This window comes from Vidua macroura, chromosome 23 (assembly GCF_024509145.1).
Source record: "Vidua macroura isolate BioBank_ID:100142 chromosome 23, ASM2450914v1, whole genome shotgun sequence".
NCBI classification, from domain to species: Eukaryota; Metazoa; Chordata; class Aves; order Passeriformes; family Viduidae; genus Vidua; species Vidua macroura.
In genome coordinates this window covers 6151095-6168604 of record NC_071593.1, presented here as the reverse complement: position 1 = coordinate 6168604, position 17510 = coordinate 6151095, and the positions used below count along the sequence as shown (strand labels likewise).

The window sequence follows — 17510 nt, the reverse complement described above, 5'->3', positions numbered from 1 at the left end:
CTTATTCTGGATGGTTCAGCACAAGCATGTTTTGTGTCACCTTGCTCATTCCTGAGCTTGTCCATGTTCTGAACTGGTAAAAGCTGCCAGGAACCTGTGATTTTTCTTTCCTGTGCTGCCTGAGACCCTGACACATGAACAGATAACAAAATATAAAAGCACCTTTGAAATATTTGATGAATATTTGAAACACATCAATAATACCGAACCATGTGTGCAAGTGTCTCTTTGGAATTAATGTGTACTTTGTCTGGAAAAAATAAATAGCAAAGGGAACCCACCCACAAGGCAACACATCTTGAAAATAGAAATTGAGAGATTTATAGAACCTCAAAAACAATCCCTTGGGGTCTCATGACCACCACCACCACCGAAGTGTCGTGTCTCATCTGCCTCATTCCCTTTGTGCAGGTGTGAAACAACACAAAGCATTTCCCTCCACGCTCTCCTGTCCTGGCATCTTCCTGCTCCTTGAGGAACATGAGCCACTGTGCAGCACTTTGTCCTCAGCAGTTTCCTGGGCAGTTGGTGTTCTCAAAAGAAGAGAAACTACAGAGGCTGTTCAGTGTCACTTGCTGGGATTCCCCCTTCAACTCCAGCTTGGGAAACTTCTGTTCTAGTACAACAGCTTCCTGTTTGTGCTGTTCTGAGTGTGTATTCCCAAGGCGGCAAAATTCTCCTAACCTTTTTTATTGCTGGACACAAGGAACAATTTTTTTTATCAGAAGATGAACACGCATTCACGTCCCACTTTTACAGGCATTTTTAAACTGCTGCCCTTTTACCTCATTTCATATCCTTGAAGAAGCTTTACCAGGGGATTACAGCAGTCACAGAAAACATTTCTTCTGACAGATCATTACAAGAGCATGAGAAGAAATATCTTTCCATCATAACCTACTTATAAACCCAAACTCTTCATGTCTTCTTTAACTCTTACAGTCCTTCCCTTACTTTTCTCCCCATCTGAACTGAGTCAGACCTGTGGCTGTTCTTTCGTGGCAACTTCTGAATCTTCTGAATTTGCCTGTGTTGCTGGATCTCTGTTGATTGTGTCAGGTGGGGACTGGCTGGGATTCAGCCCACATGGTGTCACCTGTTCAGGGATTTCATCAAGTTTCTGGTTTGTCCGTGCCACTTGCTTTCCCATTTGAACAGCTTCATCATAGGAAGGTGGCAGGTCCATGGCATAGAGGCTGTAAGCAGGAGGGGACACAGTGTTCTTATCCATATCCACAAATACCAAGGGAATCTGGACACTTGGAGGGTACTGCCATGAGCTGTATGCTGTGAAGAAAAAAATTAAAAATAAAAATTAAACACCTGCATGGGACACTGATATATAAAGGGCTAATCCTGCTTTTTTCCAGGAAAATACAGACTTTTGTGTTTTCAGAACGAAGGCACTGTATACTAAAGCTGTCCATATAGAATCAGTTCTGGTCTTCAGTGTCACTCACTGTCACCCTGGTCCCTCCCTTCACCTCTTGTGCCCACCCCGTGGGGCTGGAAGTTGTTCTGGGAGCTCTCTGAGAATTCCTGTTCCTGCAGGGGCTGGACACAGCACTCCAGGCACAGGGTCAGGAGCAGTGCTCCGAGGAGCAGGTGGCTCCCAGGATACTCACAGGTCACTGTGCTGTGGGCAGTGCTGTCACTGTCAATGCCAATCACTGTCAGGTCACAAGGGTGCCGAGGGAAGGTCTCCACTGGAAGCCTTTTCTTCCGGCAGCAGAATTTGACACAGCTCGCTGAGACCCCACAGAGCAGGAGCAGGAACACCATCAGCAAGATCAACCTGAAAGAGGGGGGAAACACCATCATTCCACTGCTTATGTTTTACTACTTCTAAACCAGAATATAATTTCACTCAAAATGGTTGGAAGACAGGCCAAGCCTCCTTGATTTAGTTCTGAATGGGTGCTGGATCCTGGATTAGGAAGTTGGATCACAAACACTCAATCACAAGTTGAAGAACTACTGCCCATAAGTACAACCCGTTCTGGCTCAGAGGTGCTGTAACATTTCACTATTTTGGGTTATTTTCAACTTCTGTGCAGGGAGGATGGCTCTGCTTTCCACAGCAAGAGAGGGTTTGTACTTGGAGGGAAATACAAGCACGAACTTCCACAAGTCTAGGGCCTCTCTTTATAAATGAGCATGGAAATCATATTATATTAAATTATATTTATGCCTTGAAAACACAGTTCTATCTCTAGCTATTGCTTAAGGAAGTCTATAATTTAACAATTTACAATGTACCTAGACTGATATACCTGTGTTTCAGGTTCCCCTCTCCACTGAAACTCCACCTTCCCACCTCTCAGTTTCTCAATCCAACTCCCTCTTCTCGTGGAGGCTTTTAGAAGCCTTCTCAATCTATTTTTGGTAACTGTGTCTTTTTAAACAGCTCTGTGTATCAACCAAAATTGCTCCAGACTGAAGGAGGTGAAGTAATTAACTCCCTCTGTGTGCTGCCACCCAAAGCCAATGTATGGACAGAATGCAAACTGTGAAAACAATGTCAGGGCACCTATAGCACGTGTGAGGTAGGAGGTGACTCCTGTTGGGAATCCTCTCCCTCTTGTCCCAGTCTCCCCCTCCCAGCAGGCCATGCTGGAGCTCCGAGGGGAAGCTCAGCAGAGGGTGACAGTCCCTGTCCCATAGAAGGGAATGAGCCCAGGATGGGGCAGGGCCAGGTCCCAGCAAATCCCTGCTGGAAGCTGCCCTGTGCGAAGAGCCAATGGCCAGCAAGGCTCTGGCTATTTAGGAAGAACAAACAAGCCCTGGAGTTCAACTCCAGTGCACTCAGAAGGGAAAGATGACACAGCCCTCAGTGAATGCTGGTCCCCACCTGACACCCAATCTCCCCTGGCCTCGTCCAATCCAATCCTCTGAAAACAGAGAAACCCTTCCCTGATCCTGCCTGAGACAAGCGTTTCCACTGCCTTGCTCCAAGTACTGCTCATAAAAACTTCCAAATGGTTCTGGGTTAGGAAGATTAAAAGCCAACTTACCAGACATACCACAGACTTGTCCAATCAGACATGTTCTGAGGGCATCTGTGAAGGAAGGCAGATGATTCACTGATTTGAATAGTGCATGTATGACAGGGAATGCACTTCCCTGGGGTGGAAAAGGGAAAGCACTCAGTAAGTGTGGAGCAAAACCACTTTAGATTGTTCTTCATGGTTCTACCATTACTCCAGATGAGAACATACAAATAATCCCATTGGAAAGGTTGCTTCTGAATCAATAAATGTTTTTATTGAGTGGTGCTTTCCTCTTGCTTGGGAGAGAGAATGACTCGTGTAGGATTCCCAAAAAGCCAAAGCAGTGTTATTTAAAGGTAACTGAGATGAGGTGCCTCATACCAGAGGCCTGTCTGAAAATGCTGGTCTAGACAACTGCCTGTGTCCCCCAGATACTTTAAAGTTATTTTTTTCCATAGCTCCAATGAAGCCAGAAATTGCTTTTTTGGCTTTAGTGCAGTACAAAAGGAGGAGAACAGCTCCTGTGCCATTTCAGCAGGGTTGTGTGTACTGAACCTCCTGCAATGGATTTCCTGTACCAGAACCATGGCTCTGACCACAGGACAGCACCTGCAAACTGTTCAGAAGTGACACTTGAGATTTGTCTTGGGAGAGAACCGTTCCTCAGTCCACAGAGCAAGGGCAGCCAAGTGAAATTTAAAAATTGCTGACTGTCTTAGAGATCAAAAAAGAAATCGTAAGGGATGGCCATGAGCAAGTCACCGTTCTGCTGTGGGAATGTCACTTGGTCACGGTGGGAAAGGTTTGGGAACAGGCAGTGGTTACTCACCGGGCAGAGTTCTCACAGTTGTTCCCAGAACAGAGCGGTGCCTAGGAAAGGGGGGAACCCGGGATTGGATCAGCAGGTGGCCAGAGGAGAGGTGCCTCGTCTCCCTGCTGCATGTGCTCGGGAGGCTCCAGGCTGCGGGCGAGTGTCCGTGAGCGCCGCGGCTGCCGGAGCCCCCGGGGAGCCGCCGCCACCGCCGCCGCTTCAAGGACACGCGGCCGACGCTGAAAGGGGACACCGAGCCCTGGGGACAGCCCGTGCTGGGCAGCGCAATAAATAACCGGCATCATCCCCGGGGGGGCAGAGCCGCGGCGGGGCAGGACCGGGCACGACCGGGCAGGACCGCCCCGCCCGGGCCCCGCGGCCCCGGCTCCTCCGCCCGCCCGCCCGCGGGAGGGACCGGGGCCGGGGCCGGGCGGGGCAGAGCTGCCCGGCTGCCCCCGGAGTGCCCCTGCCCTGCCCCTGTTCCTGCCCCTGTCTCTCCCAGCCCCTGTCCCTGCCCCTGCCCCAGACCCTGTCCCTGTCCCTGCCCCTTCCCCTGTCCCTGTCCCTGCCCCTTCCCCTGTCCCTGTCCCTGTCCCTGTCCCCGTCCCTGTCCCTGTCCCTGCCTGCCCAGACCGGGACGCCAAGGAGGGGATACAGGAGAGAGAGCTCCGCTTGCAAAGATTTCCCCGGAGCGATTCGGGACTGCGCGCGATGCTCTGACCAGAACAGAGCCCATCAGGTGTGCAGCAGCTGGACACACCCCCTGAGCCTCTGCTGTGTCAGAGGGACTTGAAGGAGAAATAAAGGAATGGGAAACCTGGTATGAAATATATATGAGTCAGAAACAAATGTTTAGAAGAGCAGATAATTTCCCCTTCTAAAAACGGCCTTGTTAAAACACATGAAACACGACTGAAAAGGTATTGACGGCTCTTTGGGATCGGTGTGCTCCAGGCTATTTAACTGTGTCGAACATTTCAAATGTAGAAATTCCTTATCTCCACCCATGAGCCTTTGTTGTGTTCTCCTCCCTGTCCAGCTGCAGAGGGCAGCGATGGAGTGGCTTTGGTGGCATCTGGTGTCCTGCCAGAGCCAGCCCAGCACAATCCCGGGGCAGCCACTGCATGGGGAGCACCAATGCCTGGGAAGCACCAGGTGATATTCCCTACTTTTGATTCCTAGAACTGAAGCCCAGTGTTTCCAGGCTCAGCAATGGCATGTGACAAAGTGACTGCAGTGTTTTCCTCCAGCACTGCTCAGGGTCATGGGGCCATTGCTCATGTAGGGAAACCTGTGCTCATACATGTGAAGCAATCGCTGGAGTCACTTCTGGAGAAGCAGAACATGAATTAATATGAATTAATAAATGTGTATGACACTAGTGCTTACTCTTTCACTTTTTGCTTTACAAACGAGCTGGGTTTGCTTTTAAGGATTATTAAGATCATACATGGGGGTGTGAAATGCTCATTAAACCAGAACTGTTTCAGTGCCATGAAGTTCATGTTTGCTTTTAGATCCAAATCTGAAAGCACGAGTTTGTATCCAGGGACCCAAGAGTGGTCACAGTTGCAAAACTCAGTTTGAAAGCAGAATGGTCACAAGAGCAATTAGAGGACAAGAAAACTTCAACTTCCAGGAAACGAAGAAATATTTCTGAGGTTACATTTTCCATATTGTCCTCACAATAACAGCTCCATTCCTAGTGGAGTCCTGTGATATGGAAACAGAAACACCAGGTTCATGTTGAGAGTCGCCTGGCAGTTCTAATGCCCAGTGTGCCACGACTGTGCATAACCCACGCTGGAAGCACAGAATTGAACAGGGTTGGTGCCTTTCCAAGAGATGAACTTGCAGGAGCTGTGCTGAGCTTCTGCTGGGCACTGGGACTTGGCACTGATCCATGCCAGGAGAACACACCAGCACTCTCAGCTCTCTGTGCTCAAGGAATTGCCTACAAACTCACTACTTCTGGATCGGCTCCATGTGTCTGAGTTACCAGGGAATTGTTTCCATCTTCAGTTGTCCCAATCAATTTTCTGTTCACTGGAGAAATATCAAGAAGCTGTTGCACATAACACACATTGTACATGAGAACTGTGTGGGTAGGAGCATCCTCACAGAATTCCTACATTTCCAGTAAACTGAAGGTGTGCATCTCTGATCATGGCAGGTTTGCATCATGATGATTCTAATTGTGGCAGCTCTCAATGGAATGGCAGTGAAACATCCAGGGTTACATTTTGCAGACACAGTAACTGTGTTTTTACTTTTGAAACCGTAGTAGTGTCCCAGGAGAAGCAGCACAGTCTGCACACATTCCCAATGGCTCTGCTTTTCCACATCAATTTGTTTTCCCTTCCACATCAGCCTGTGTCTCTCATTGCCCAAGTGCTGCCCCATGTGCACTTCACACTCTGTGTCCCCAAAAAGCAATCCAAGAGAGGGAAACCCAATCCTGCCCGAGCAGCCATTGTGCCCCCAAGAAGTCAAATACAATCACTTTTGAGGCCAAGCTAAAATACCAGGCTTTTCTCTTATGAAGGGGACTAAAACCTGTTCAGATTTCCATAAGTGCTTTACAGAACGTCAGCTGGAGTTTTACAGGGAGAGTTGACTTTATTTTCAGTCCTCCAGAAATAACCACCTGTTCCTGTTATCCTGGTCCAACCCTCCCCTGAGAGAACAAACACATACTGAATTTTAAACGTGGAGACTTTGACCAGAGAAACCCAGAACCTTATGTTCACTTCAATCCTGTGGAAATATTGATCCAAGTTCTCCAGTCCCAGGAATGCAAGTACAGTGGGTGACACCTCTGCTCACCTTGAGCTGCTGGGTACCAGTGTCGGTGGCAGCTGCTCCTTACCCAGCCTAACCCTGTGAGGGCACCAATGTCACTGTCTTTACATCATTCTTTAATTTTTTACTTCTTTTCGTCCTCTGGATGCTTTTTCTCAGTACCTGACCTCTGTGAAGTGGAAGATTCCTAAGACAGGGGTGTTGTTTCCTGGTAGATAACGTTACACTTGTTTTCAGCATTCTGTATGGTTGTCATAACCAGAGTCTGGAGACTGATTTGTTGTCAGCCATCACTTTTTGCTTTCCAGGAGTGAAATCTGAAGGATCCTCACACAATGGATGCCCACAAATGCAGTGCCTGAAGTAGCTCCTCCACTCCCACACGCTGTGCCCTTCCTTGGTTACTGACAACTCCCCTGCCATGAGGTCACTGTTGAGTGAGCAGTGCTGTGTGCAGTGCTTTTAGTGGATGTAGTGGTATTTACTCACCCTTTTGGGGCTGCAGGGGAGCCAGCACACAAAGCCCATTGTGCCCAGCTCCAGGCCCAGCTGTGCCAGCAGCAACACCCAGGGCCTCCAAGGAAGGCAGAGCTGTCCCTGGCTGGCACTGCCACCCCCAGCTAACCCCACCCCAGAACACTGGGATTGCTTCAGCATCTGCCTTCTTTAGACTGAAGAGTTAAGTGACTCCGCAGGCACTTGATCCATTATTAAATGAGAACACATCTCAATGGATCAAACACTGGCTGGAAAAACAAGGAACCCCCTCTTCACTCCTACAAACTCCTCTGTCAAAGGGGGAGCCTGGTTAAAATGTTCCGTGGGACAATTGCTACCCTGCTTGTTCCTGCAGTTCCCAGCTCGTTACCACAGAGATATTTACAAATAATGTTTCTATTTTCTGATTGCATCATCTGAGTCAGGGATTTAACAGCTACAGGGGCCAAAGGGCGACACGCCCTCGGAGTGGTGGGGAGGGAACTTTGCCACAGACTGCCTGTGACTCAGGAAAGAGTGTGACAAGAGATGTACAGGATTATCCTGTGTCTGACGGCTGCTGCCTTCCTGCTCCCTCCATTCTCCAGCTCTGCACTTGCCCTGAGCCAGCTGCTGCTTCCTGACAGAAGTTCCACCCGCAGGGCATTCTGGCTTCCCCAGAACAGCAGGATTCTGCTCTCACCCAGAATTCAGCAGAAGGCAAATACAGAAATACAAAGTTCCTGGACAGCCAGGATCTCTGGCAAGTGTCTGACCATATCCAGGGAACAGCACAGGAATATTTCCCCTTGGCCATGTGTTACCAGGCAGATTTGACTGTACATTGTAAAGGTGACTCCCCAAATAATTTGGAGGAAGTTTGAATAAGAAACTTTATTTGGTCTTAGAAAAAGTCAAGGTTTTTCCAAATCCTACAAAAAGCATCTGAAATTGGAAAAAGATAGAAACTCACTTATGTGGATGTAAACCAGATACTCCTCCTGGTGGAATGCCCACCTTTGGGAGACATGGGATTAACAGCAGGTGTAGCTGCTAGGGGCCCTCAGTAATTCTTTCCTCTAACACAAGATTATTGTCACAGAGTCAGCTGGCAAGTCAAGCCACTGGCACCAGAGTTTACAGAGAACTTTGGGTGAAACAGAGCAGAAATGTTACATGGCCCTTCCTTCCCGCATCCCTGCTGCCCTCACTTATTTGCAACAATCTCAAAATCTCCCCATGTTCCACCAGAGATCCAGGGATCTCCCAGAAAAGTAATCTCCATCTTCTTTCCATTTGGCCTGGATCCCTCAGCCAGTGGGAGCAGCTGCAGACACAACTCTTGCCATGAGCAGGACTCGGTAGGATTCTGTGATGTCACCTTTGACAGTCAGGAGGGCTGACACGAGCGGGGGGTCACTGGTCTGCAGAGAGAACCACACAGAAACCAACCTGGTCTTTTGGACATAGGAGACACGAGTTGATCACCTTCTAAACTCTGTTTCACATCTCAGTGCTCAAGGCACCAATTTTAGCTACAGGTGACAGGTTACAGCCACTGTGCTGGCTCCTCTCTGTCCCCAAGTGATGCTCATGCTGCAGCCAGTGAGGTATGACAGTGACTCAGCATTCTGTCCCCAGAGTGCCACAGAGACTGTCCCCACGTCACAGCCATGGCAGCTGGGCACAGCAGCAACCTCAGAGCTCCCAGGGAGGGCTGGAAGGAAACGGATCCTGTCAGCCCCCAGTGAGTGCTCAGTGTTGTGCAAGAGCAGGGGTTACCAAGAGGCACGATGCACACTGGATACATCCTGACAGGAACTCTGCCGCCTCTTTCTGCTGTGATGGCAGAAATCTTTTAATTTTGGAACCAGCTACTCATTCTGCCATCCCACACATGGGGAGTCAATGCCTCCAGTCTCCATGAATGGCCAAGGAGGTGAATCAGGAAGGACAATCACAACCTCATGGAGTTGTTGGGACATCATATCCAACCTCTACGATACAAGGCTGAAGCAGCCAAGGAAATGGGGCACCTAAAGTGGAAAATCCAAAGGCCCCATTGACTTCCAGGAATGTGCCAAAGGAAAGGCAGCCCATGGCAAAGAAATGTGTTGCAGAGTGATCCATGTAAAGTCATTTCTGGGGTGGCAGGGCTGCAGCAGTTCTGTCCCAGTGCCCTACAGAGCTCACTCAGGGCACCAGAGCCTGTTAACAGCAGCTGCACTTTGGCCTTTGGGCTCTGGAACAGTGACCTGCAGGAAGGAATTCCTTTGCAGTACAAGTGGCTCACCCCTGTCCTTGTCACCACACAGCCCTTGGGGAGGCAGGAAGGCTCCAGATCATCCCATTGTTCCCAGCATCTGTTCCCAAAGTGGGGTTTGTACCACCCCTGCCCCTTCAGTGACCACGCAGGAGCTGTCACCTGGCTGTGTCTGAGCCACCTGTGCTGCCCACACCCAAGAGGAGCTGAGGGTCACACCCCAAGAGGAGCTGTGGTGACACCCCAAGAGGAGCTGTGGTGACACCCCAAGAGAAGCTGAGGGGTCACATCCCAACAGGAGCTGTGGGTCACAGGAACTTTGTGTGACAATCCAACAGGAGCTCTGGGTGACATCCCAACTGTGGGTGACACCCCAATAGGAGCTTTGTGCCACATCCCCAGCAGGACCTTTGGGCCACACCCTGACGGGAGCCCTGTGTGATACTGCAACAGGACCTTGGTGTCACACCCTGACAGGAGCTTCGGATGACACCCCAAAAGGAGCTGTGGGACACACCCCATCAGGAGCCCGGTATGACACCCTCCAGGACCTTTGTGTGACACCTGCCAGGAGCCCGGTGTGCCACCCGCCAGGACCTTTGTGTGACACCCCAGGAGCCCGGTGTGACACCCTCCAGGACCTTTGTGTGACACCCCGGGAGCCCGGTGTGACACCCGCCAGGACCTTTGTGTGACACCCACCAGGACCTTTGTGTGACACCCCCCAGGAGCCCGGTGTGACACCCCCAGGAGCCCGGTGTGACACCCTCCAGGACCTTTGTGTGACACCCCCAGGACCTTTGTGTGACACCCCCAGGACCTTTGTGTGACACCCTCCAGGAGCCCGGTGTGACACCCTCCAGGACCTTTGTGTGACACCCCGGGAGCCCGGTGTGACACCCTCCAGGACCTTTGTGTGACACCCACCAGGACCTTTGTGTGACACCCCCGGGAGCCCGGTGTGACACCCTCCAGGACCTTTGTGTGACACCCTCCAGGACCTTTGTGTGACACCCCGGGAGCCCGGTGTGACACCCGCCAGGACCTTTGTGTGACACCCTCCAGGACCTTTGTGTGACACCCCGGGAGCCCGGTGTGACACCCTCCAGGACCTTTGTGTGACACCCCCAGGACCTTTGTGTGACACCCCCGGGAGCCCGGTGTGACACCCTCCAGGACCTTTGTGACACCCCGGGAGCCCGGCGTGCCAGCCGTGCCGCAGCCTCACCTGCAGGTCGGCAGGTGGCACCCACGAGACGCCGATGCGCTTGAGCTGCCCGCGCTCCAGGGCTCCCCTGGGGCCGTCCAGCTGGAAGCCCGCCCGCCGCAGCTCCGGGCCGCTGTCCAGGCTGAACTCCACGGCCTGGCACGGGCACACGGCACTGTCACAGCTGGGCCGCAGAGGCTGCACTGCCCCTGCCCGAGCTGCCCCTTGAAACTCCAGCTGTCCTCCACTGTGACGTTCATTGTGTCACCTTGTCACTACATACGCCATTAAAATAACAGGATCAGAACTGTAATTCAGTTCTGGGCTCAAAATTCTGTATTCCAGAACTGAGGAAGCAAACTGCTAAATTAAGTTTGTTGCTGACTTAGTATGATAACGTTAATTCCTTGTATTAGCCTCTGAAAAATAAGCTTTTAAAACACTGTGATTTTATAATGTCAAATTCATCAGAAACTCTGAGAGCTGCTTTTTTAAAAAATTATGAATTTGTGAATTTTGGACAGAAGGAACGAGCACACTGTCAGGATCCCATACAGCACCTGGCACAAACCTGCAGGTTTTATTTCTCTCACCTTCTTGGCTGCCAGCTGAGGAGTTTGAATGGCCCCCACGGTGATCTCTGCCCTGGCTGGCTCTGCTGAGCCCTCCACAAACTCCAGGAGAAGGAGAAGGGACCTCACTGCTCCTTGTGGCCCTAAACAAACAGCAACCAGGTCAACTTTGAGACAGACAAAACAGAGCCTTTGGGGGTTTGGAACCAGCAGAAATTGCAGCAGGATGGTTCAAAACAAAGGGATGTGGTATCAGGAGTTGGCACAGACAAAGAGATCCTTTCACAGAGTTAGTGAAGAATTAATGAAAAGGGGGGTTTGGATAATTTGCAATTGCAAAGTGCAATTGTTACTTGTTTATCAAGTTCCAGGCTCTTTTCTAGCCCATGGCACACACCTCTGTGTATTTTATTCCTACTTATGTGTGTGTGCTTGGACTTATTTACAGCTCAGGAGCTGTTTGCATCCTGTCTGAACACAGATCCTGTCCCAAGAAATTAAGGAAGAGTAACTTCAAACCCCTGGAAGTTTCACAACAGGACAAACAGGAGGATCCAGGATATGTGATTAAACATGAAATAATTTCTCAAACATTTCATACACTTCAGAGAAGTGGCAGAAAGCAAAAGCATCTTAATTCTTCATAGTAGTATTACATTATAATCATTTTTTCAAAGAAGCTGCAGAGGTAGAAGATCACCATTAAGACAAAACTGCATTCAAATGAAGATTAAAACTTTCCTTATGAGAAAGTTTTATGGTTTGTTTTTTTTTTTGGTTTTTTTTTTTTTTTTTGGTTTTTTTGGTTTTTTTTTGTTTTTTGTGTTTTTGTTTTTTGTGTATTATGAATATATGCTGTAACATAATGCTTATTTTTTCTGATTCTGGAAAAATTGTCTTTAATTTCCTTTTTTCTTTAAGGAAGAGGAACATTTCCATGCCTGATCCCTCCCTGTTCCATAATAAACAGTGGTGGCACTTTACCTCTTCCCAGTGCTTTCTGTGGTGCCACAGGTGAGGTCACAGCCAAGGACTCCACGGGCACATCCAGGGGCACTCCCCCCTGCACAAACATGGGGTGATCCCGGGCTGCACCCTTCAGCTGGATCTCGTGGGCTGTTTGCTGGGTGAGACAGGAAGTCCTGGATGCAGGTGACAGCTCAGGTCACCTGAGTGACGCTGGCACCTGACCCACAGGACCAGGAAATCGTGGCATCACCTCCCACGTGAATGATCCCAATGATCCTGAGCTCTAATGCAGGAGTTCTGCACCTGCCCTGGGCTTGCCCACTCTGGCACTTCTGTTTTAAACAACCTGGGAAACGTGCCTCAGGAGGGCACTGGACAATTTATACACAAGCACTGAAAGAGGCAAAACTTTTCTGTTGCCAAACGTGGGTCAAGTGTCCGTTCGTCCTGAGCTTATCCCCCCCTGCATTCCTAACTGCAATCCCAAAGCTTGCAAGGACAGCAGCAGCTCTCGCTCAGCCCCAGCCCGTTTGCAGTGCTGCTGCTGGGCATTAGTGGTCACTCTGCACCAACTTTTGGTGTCCTGGCAGGGGCCCAGGGCTGCCCGCGGCGCGGCCACCTGCGCATCCGGCCGGAGCATCCCAGGGCAGCTCCGCAGATGGAACCTGGCACCGAGCGGCTGCAAGAGCAGCTCCCTGCTGCTCCTGCTCCTGCCGGGCCGTGCTGGGCAGGTGGAGCTCCCCTCTCCCCTCTGCTCTGCCATTAAATGCTCCCTGCAGGAGCCCCTTGGAGCTGTGCTCAGCTCCCATCCCTTCCTGACGTGGGAGAGGACAGGGACGGACCCCACGTCACTGTTTTTATCAATTAATAACTGAATATCTAAACCTGAAGAATGTCAGAGAGCCCCAAACGTGCCCTTTTCTCCCTACATCAGTTCATCCAATATTTAGACTGTTTTCATAATCCTGATTGTCTCACCTTGCCAAAGAGCAGAACCTTGAGATGGTCAGAGTAGTAGAGACTTTCATGATCAGGACTGAAAGTAACCACAAAATCCTGGCTCATCCCAGCCTCAATTTTTCCTTCTGTTGGAGAGACACTGAACACACTGAAGCCATTATAGTTCTGTGTTCCTGGTAAATAAAAATGAGGATACAGATCAGAAAGGAGGACAGCTCAGTTTTACTTCTTCATAAATTTTAAACCCATTTAATTTTTGTTGGAACAGCAAATAAATAAGAGCTGATACATGGCTTTGCAGCAAAACAGGATGTTAGGAACACCAGATAAATCCATCCATCAGTTTGATGCATTCATCTCCAGAGGAACTGAAGCAGCATCACCAACCCTTCCTATATTCTGACGTGTTTTTACAGATCTGGACATCTTTAAATGTAATCTTTAATATGGAATTATTGTGTGGATTTATTTAGATTTAAACACTAATATCTCCATATTTGTGGGTATTTGCTCAGGCTGCATAAATTTACAGCTCTTCATATTGAAAGAATTACTACAGCTCCTACTGGGGAGCAAAATGAAGTCTTTAATTTCAGGGCTGCAATGCCCCAGGTATGACAGTTGTGTGCATCTAAGAGGACACAGCGATGCTGCTTTACACCTCCTGAGTCTTTAGCAGAGGAAAAAGAGGAAAGCATGAGAGAAAGTTTACCAACAATCTCTGTTCTCTGCAGAGAGGATGTAAGAAAGGATGGAATTTGCTGCCGGTCTCTGTCCCGTGTTGGTGAGAGCGACTCCAGTTGTACAGAGAACGGCAGGGTCAGGCTGGAAGTGTTCTTTATCTGGGGACATTCATTCACAGGACAGCATTTGCATTAAGGAAATTGATTCTCAGGCCTGTAAGATCCATAGTTTGCAAAGTGGCTGAATTTATTTTGCTGCATTAGTGCAGCTCTGTGTCCCCAGATGCCACCAGAGGCACAATCAGTGCTGCCCATAACGTGCCACACCAACCCTCAGTCCATCGAATACTGGACTTTGGTTATTGACACACTTGAACAAAATCTGGGAGGAGACAGTTTGTGTTGTCTTCCCCCTCACAGGAACTGCTGCTGAGCTTTGCAGCTCAGCACAGAGGCCTTACCTGGACTGTGGCAGTCACTGTGTCCCTGGCCATGACGTATCCCATGTCCAGCACCTCTCCCACGGAGCACTCAGTGCTTGGCACCACCCCGTGCCCGGAGAGGCGGAGGCTGAGGCTGGTCTTTGCCACCTGGATGTCCAGAGTTTCCAAGAACTGCCCAGAGGGTGCCTGGGTTAGTCCATCTGCTGAGGGAACTCCCCACCCCTCCAGCTGACCCCTCCCAAAGGACCATTCCAGAACTGAGACAAGATCCAAATATTGGGACAGGGAACAAGGTTGTTTTCTGTTAGTAACGTGTGTGTCACACACCCCTCACATCTCTCCTCCTTTCCCCCTCTGCTCCTGTATCTTTTACTCACCCATTTATCCTCACTTGGACAAAAAGAGATGATGAGGGGTTTATTTTCACCTGGCTCAAGCATTCCAACTGCTCTGACCAACAGGAAGGGGCCATTGGGATTCAGAACTGAGAATCCCAGCTAAAACAGTGCAACTCAAGGAAAAAAATTCATAAATATTGAGAAAAAAGATATGAGAATAGATTCTACATATTGTTTACATGTCTTTGGTCTGAACTAAGCATCTATAAGCTTTTGAGAGAGCAATAACTCAAGAGAGAAGATGAGCTGGTGCTTTAGTGTCCAGCAGTTCTTCCTGCAGAGTCTGATTAAGCAGAGGCCGAAGGCTGAGCTCACATGCTCCAGACAAGGATACTTCCAGCTTCCCTGGGGAGATGTTTTCTATTGTAATTCTCTTCATCATTCTGTGGCCTGCAAGGAATGAAACCACTTCCCAAAGTGAGGATGCTCATTCCTGCCCTCCCATTCCTCCCCCTTACTTGTGCTCCTGCCTGAGCCAGACTCATCCCAGGCCTATGACTAAGGCACCACTCAAAGCTCACCAAAATGCTTTCAGATTGGGGCAGTCACTTCTGGAGATTCCAGGTCCTTGTCTGGGGATCAGATCTGCTCTTCCATGGGCCTCAGCCAGAGGCTCCTTGTTTTCCACCTAAATACCCACTAAGGGCTAATTTCTATCCTGACTTTTGAAAATGCAAAACTGCTGAGAAGAACTCACTGTCAGAGAGAAACACCTCCAAACCAGAATTCAAACTCCATACCCACAGAAACATCCCCAAAATCGGCCCTGTTGATCCCAGAGTCAGAAGTGATGAGAACAGGCGGGGCCACAGCAGGGCAGTGCAGCTCCAGGTACAAGGTGTTGTGAGGGCTGCAGAGAGAGCAAAGGGATCTGAAAATAAAAGGGCAGAGCTCTGGGATCATACAAACACAACAACAATTGCCAGGGATCTGCTCCTGTCACAGGGTGTGACAGCACAGCACAGGGCTCGGTGACTGACTGTGCCCGAGCAGAGATGAGCTACAGCTGCCTCAAAGTTTTCACACAATTATTCCTTCAGCTGCTTTGATATTCATGTGTTTGATTCTTATCCAACTGGTGGGCTGGGAGCATGAGTTTCTACCACTGAGCTATGAAGTAATTAAGAGCAGAAAACAAATTTCTCCCCCAAAGGAATAAATCAGCAAGCCCACCATGTCCCCCTCACATCTCTGGGTTATCCAACTGCACCCACCTGCAGATTAAGTTCCCAGAGCTCTCCTCTCCACTGGCACGGCCACTTGCAACAGAGCATGGGATGATGTATTTGTTAAAACTCCCTCTGAAACTCCTCATCAGGGAAGCCTGGGCTGCCCTATAAGCATCAGAACTAGAGAATCTAGGAATAGGAATTATCTCAGTGAGTGAGAGAGCAAAAAAACATCAAATAAATATCGGCTGTGCTATTTGTGATTATTGTTTCTTAGTCACACATTCAAAATGGAATGTAGCAGTGAAACTAAATTACAGTAATGGACCCACCCTGCAAAGTGGTTGGCTTTTGTTGCCAAAAGAGAATAAAAATTAAGAACCCAGATAAGAGATGTTACATTAAAGATTGCAAAAACCTCAATACAATTTCCTTTGGTTGAATACATCAAGTATTTCAGTGTCTTCCAGTACTTCTACATCATTTTAATGACATGTAAACACACAGAATCACATTCCTCTAATGCAGTATGTAGGCAATACTTCTAAAATAGAGATTTTTAAAAATTATCTCTACTGAAAGTGTTTAAAAATTATAATTAATGGATTGCAATGAACATGGGATTTTAGTAAAAGATATCAAAACATCCAGCACAGCCAAATGCCTGTTGCTTCAGTATGTATTTACTTCCAAATACTTCCAAATTCCTGAGACTGGGCAGAAGTGTGGCTCTGAGAAGTTGAATTACCTGCTGTACAAGGGCCCTCAAGTATCAGATTTTGCATGTGAGTCTCCCAAGCTCCAGGCAGCAAGGTGCTGTTCTCCCTGAGGTGCTCACACTGCACAGGGACTGCCTCAGATGCACATTTCCCAGCACTGATGCTGACCATGACTAATGTGCTGGACTGGGTAAGCCCTCAAATTAAAAATAGAAATTACTCTGTGCCATGGATTTGGGCCATCAGCTGGTTCTGGTAGATCTGTTCACAAGAGGTTTCTTTGAGTAGTTTCTGTTGGTCCCCAAGCTGAGCTTTGCAGTTGCCCTTTCCATAAACCCCACGTTGGCTCAGCCCCATCCCCCGCACAGCCCCAGCTCCTGCTCCCTGACAGATTCTTTGAAGTCTTCAATCCTTCTGATGCATAAAGGGATTCTTTGCCTCACATGAGAGGGTACAGCTGTGTGGCTCACAAGCAGCACTAATTTTGGAAACAGCCTCTGCAACACAGCTGAAGCTGTTCCCTCTCCAGTTTGCTTTCTTGTCTACCTACAGCTTTAGTAGATTTATTAAACTACTTCTAAAGAGAATGCTGTCTGTGTAGTACAAGATGCTTCTGTTGACTTACTCAGGCTTTAACTCTTCGAGTTTTGGCTCTTTAGGGCTATTTACAGAAGCCAGGCTTTTCCTGCTTCCAGTCTTTCCTCTGAGAATGGAAACGCTCGATTTCTTTTGCTCTTTCTTTGGATCTTTCTTCTTTTTGCCCATTGGAGACTGAGGGGGACCACTGGAAATCTGACCAAGACAGGAGTGAGCAAAGAACACAGAGCAAGGAGGTGACACAGAGCAGGGGACAAGGGACAGCAGGATGATGGTGACAGCCCACAGACACAGTAGCTACTATAGACAAATTTCCAATAGTGTAAAGTTTAAAAATTAGGTTGAAATGGACATATTTTACTCCCTCTTAGAATAAGAGGTCTCCTCTTGGAGCAGGTGAGTCAAAGTCTCTATCTCATAGGAAATTTACCTGTTTATCTCATAATCAAA

General features: G+C 48.8%; 2 protein-coding genes and 1 long non-coding RNA gene across 5 annotated transcripts in view; all 3 read right to left on the bottom strand.

The window, feature by feature from the left end:
* Positions 1 to 411: 411 nt before the first annotated feature.
* Positions 412 to 4138, bottom strand: TMEM52 (transmembrane protein 52). The gene is made up of 4 exons (XM_053997371.1): positions 3820 to 4138; positions 3015 to 3059; positions 1626 to 1795; positions 412 to 1287 (listed from the first exon to the last, which is right to left on the bottom strand). Exons 2-4 carry the CDS (start codon positions 3044 to 3046, stop codon positions 977 to 979), a joined length of 513 nt encoding a protein of 170 aa, XP_053853346.1. The 5' UTR covers positions 3047 to 3059; positions 3820 to 4138; the 3' UTR covers positions 412 to 976.
* Positions 4139 to 6333: 2195 nt separating this feature from the next.
* On the bottom strand, positions 6334 to 6947 carry LOC128818429 (uncharacterized). Its single transcript, XR_008440483.1, has 3 exons — positions 6766 to 6947; positions 6628 to 6681; positions 6334 to 6478 (listed from the first exon to the last, which is right to left on the bottom strand). It is a non-coding gene; the product is annotated as an uncharacterized LOC128818429 (long non-coding RNA).
* Positions 6948 to 7960: 1013 nt separating this feature from the next.
* Positions 7961 to 17510, bottom strand: part of CFAP74 (cilia and flagella associated protein 74) — a 67007-nt gene continuing 57457 nt past the window's right edge. The window contains exons 28-39 of one of the 3 annotated variants that reach the window (XM_053997427.1): positions 17089 to 17255; positions 15790 to 15933; positions 15316 to 15425; positions 14910 to 14965; positions 14555 to 14674; positions 14196 to 14348; positions 13764 to 13893; positions 13070 to 13224; positions 12107 to 12245; positions 11144 to 11265; positions 10572 to 10706; positions 7961 to 8504 (exon numbers count right to left, since the gene is read on the bottom strand). In XM_053997427.1, the coding sequence (XP_053853402.1) occupies positions 8391 to 8504; positions 10572 to 10706; positions 11144 to 11265; positions 12107 to 12245; positions 13070 to 13224; positions 13764 to 13893; positions 14196 to 14348; positions 14555 to 14674; positions 14910 to 14965; positions 15316 to 15425; positions 15790 to 15933; positions 17089 to 17255 (1545 nt within the window). In that variant the 3' untranslated portion in view covers positions 7961 to 8390. Of the gene's footprint in view, positions 8505 to 10571; positions 10826 to 11143; positions 11266 to 12106; positions 12246 to 13069; positions 13225 to 13763; positions 13894 to 14195; positions 14349 to 14554; positions 14675 to 14909; positions 14966 to 15315; positions 15426 to 15789; positions 15934 to 17088; positions 17256 to 17510 lie in introns of those variants that run through there. The other 2 variants (XM_053997428.1, XR_008440425.1) reach the window with 2 other exon arrangements.

Bases quoted from the DNA above. Each gene is read 5' to 3' on its own strand.
- TMEM52 (XM_053997371.1), bottom strand. From the start codon at position 3,046: ATGTCTGATTGGACAAGTCTGTGGTATGTCTG. The intron at 1,796-3,014 runs GTAAGTTGGCTT...CCCCTCTTTCAG, and splicing joins ACAAGTCTGTGGTATGTCTG to GTTGATCTTGCTGATGGTGT. The intron at 1,288-1,625 runs GTGAGTATCCTG...TTTTCTTCACAG, and splicing joins TGCCCACAGCACAGTGACCT to CATACAGCTCATGGCAGTAC.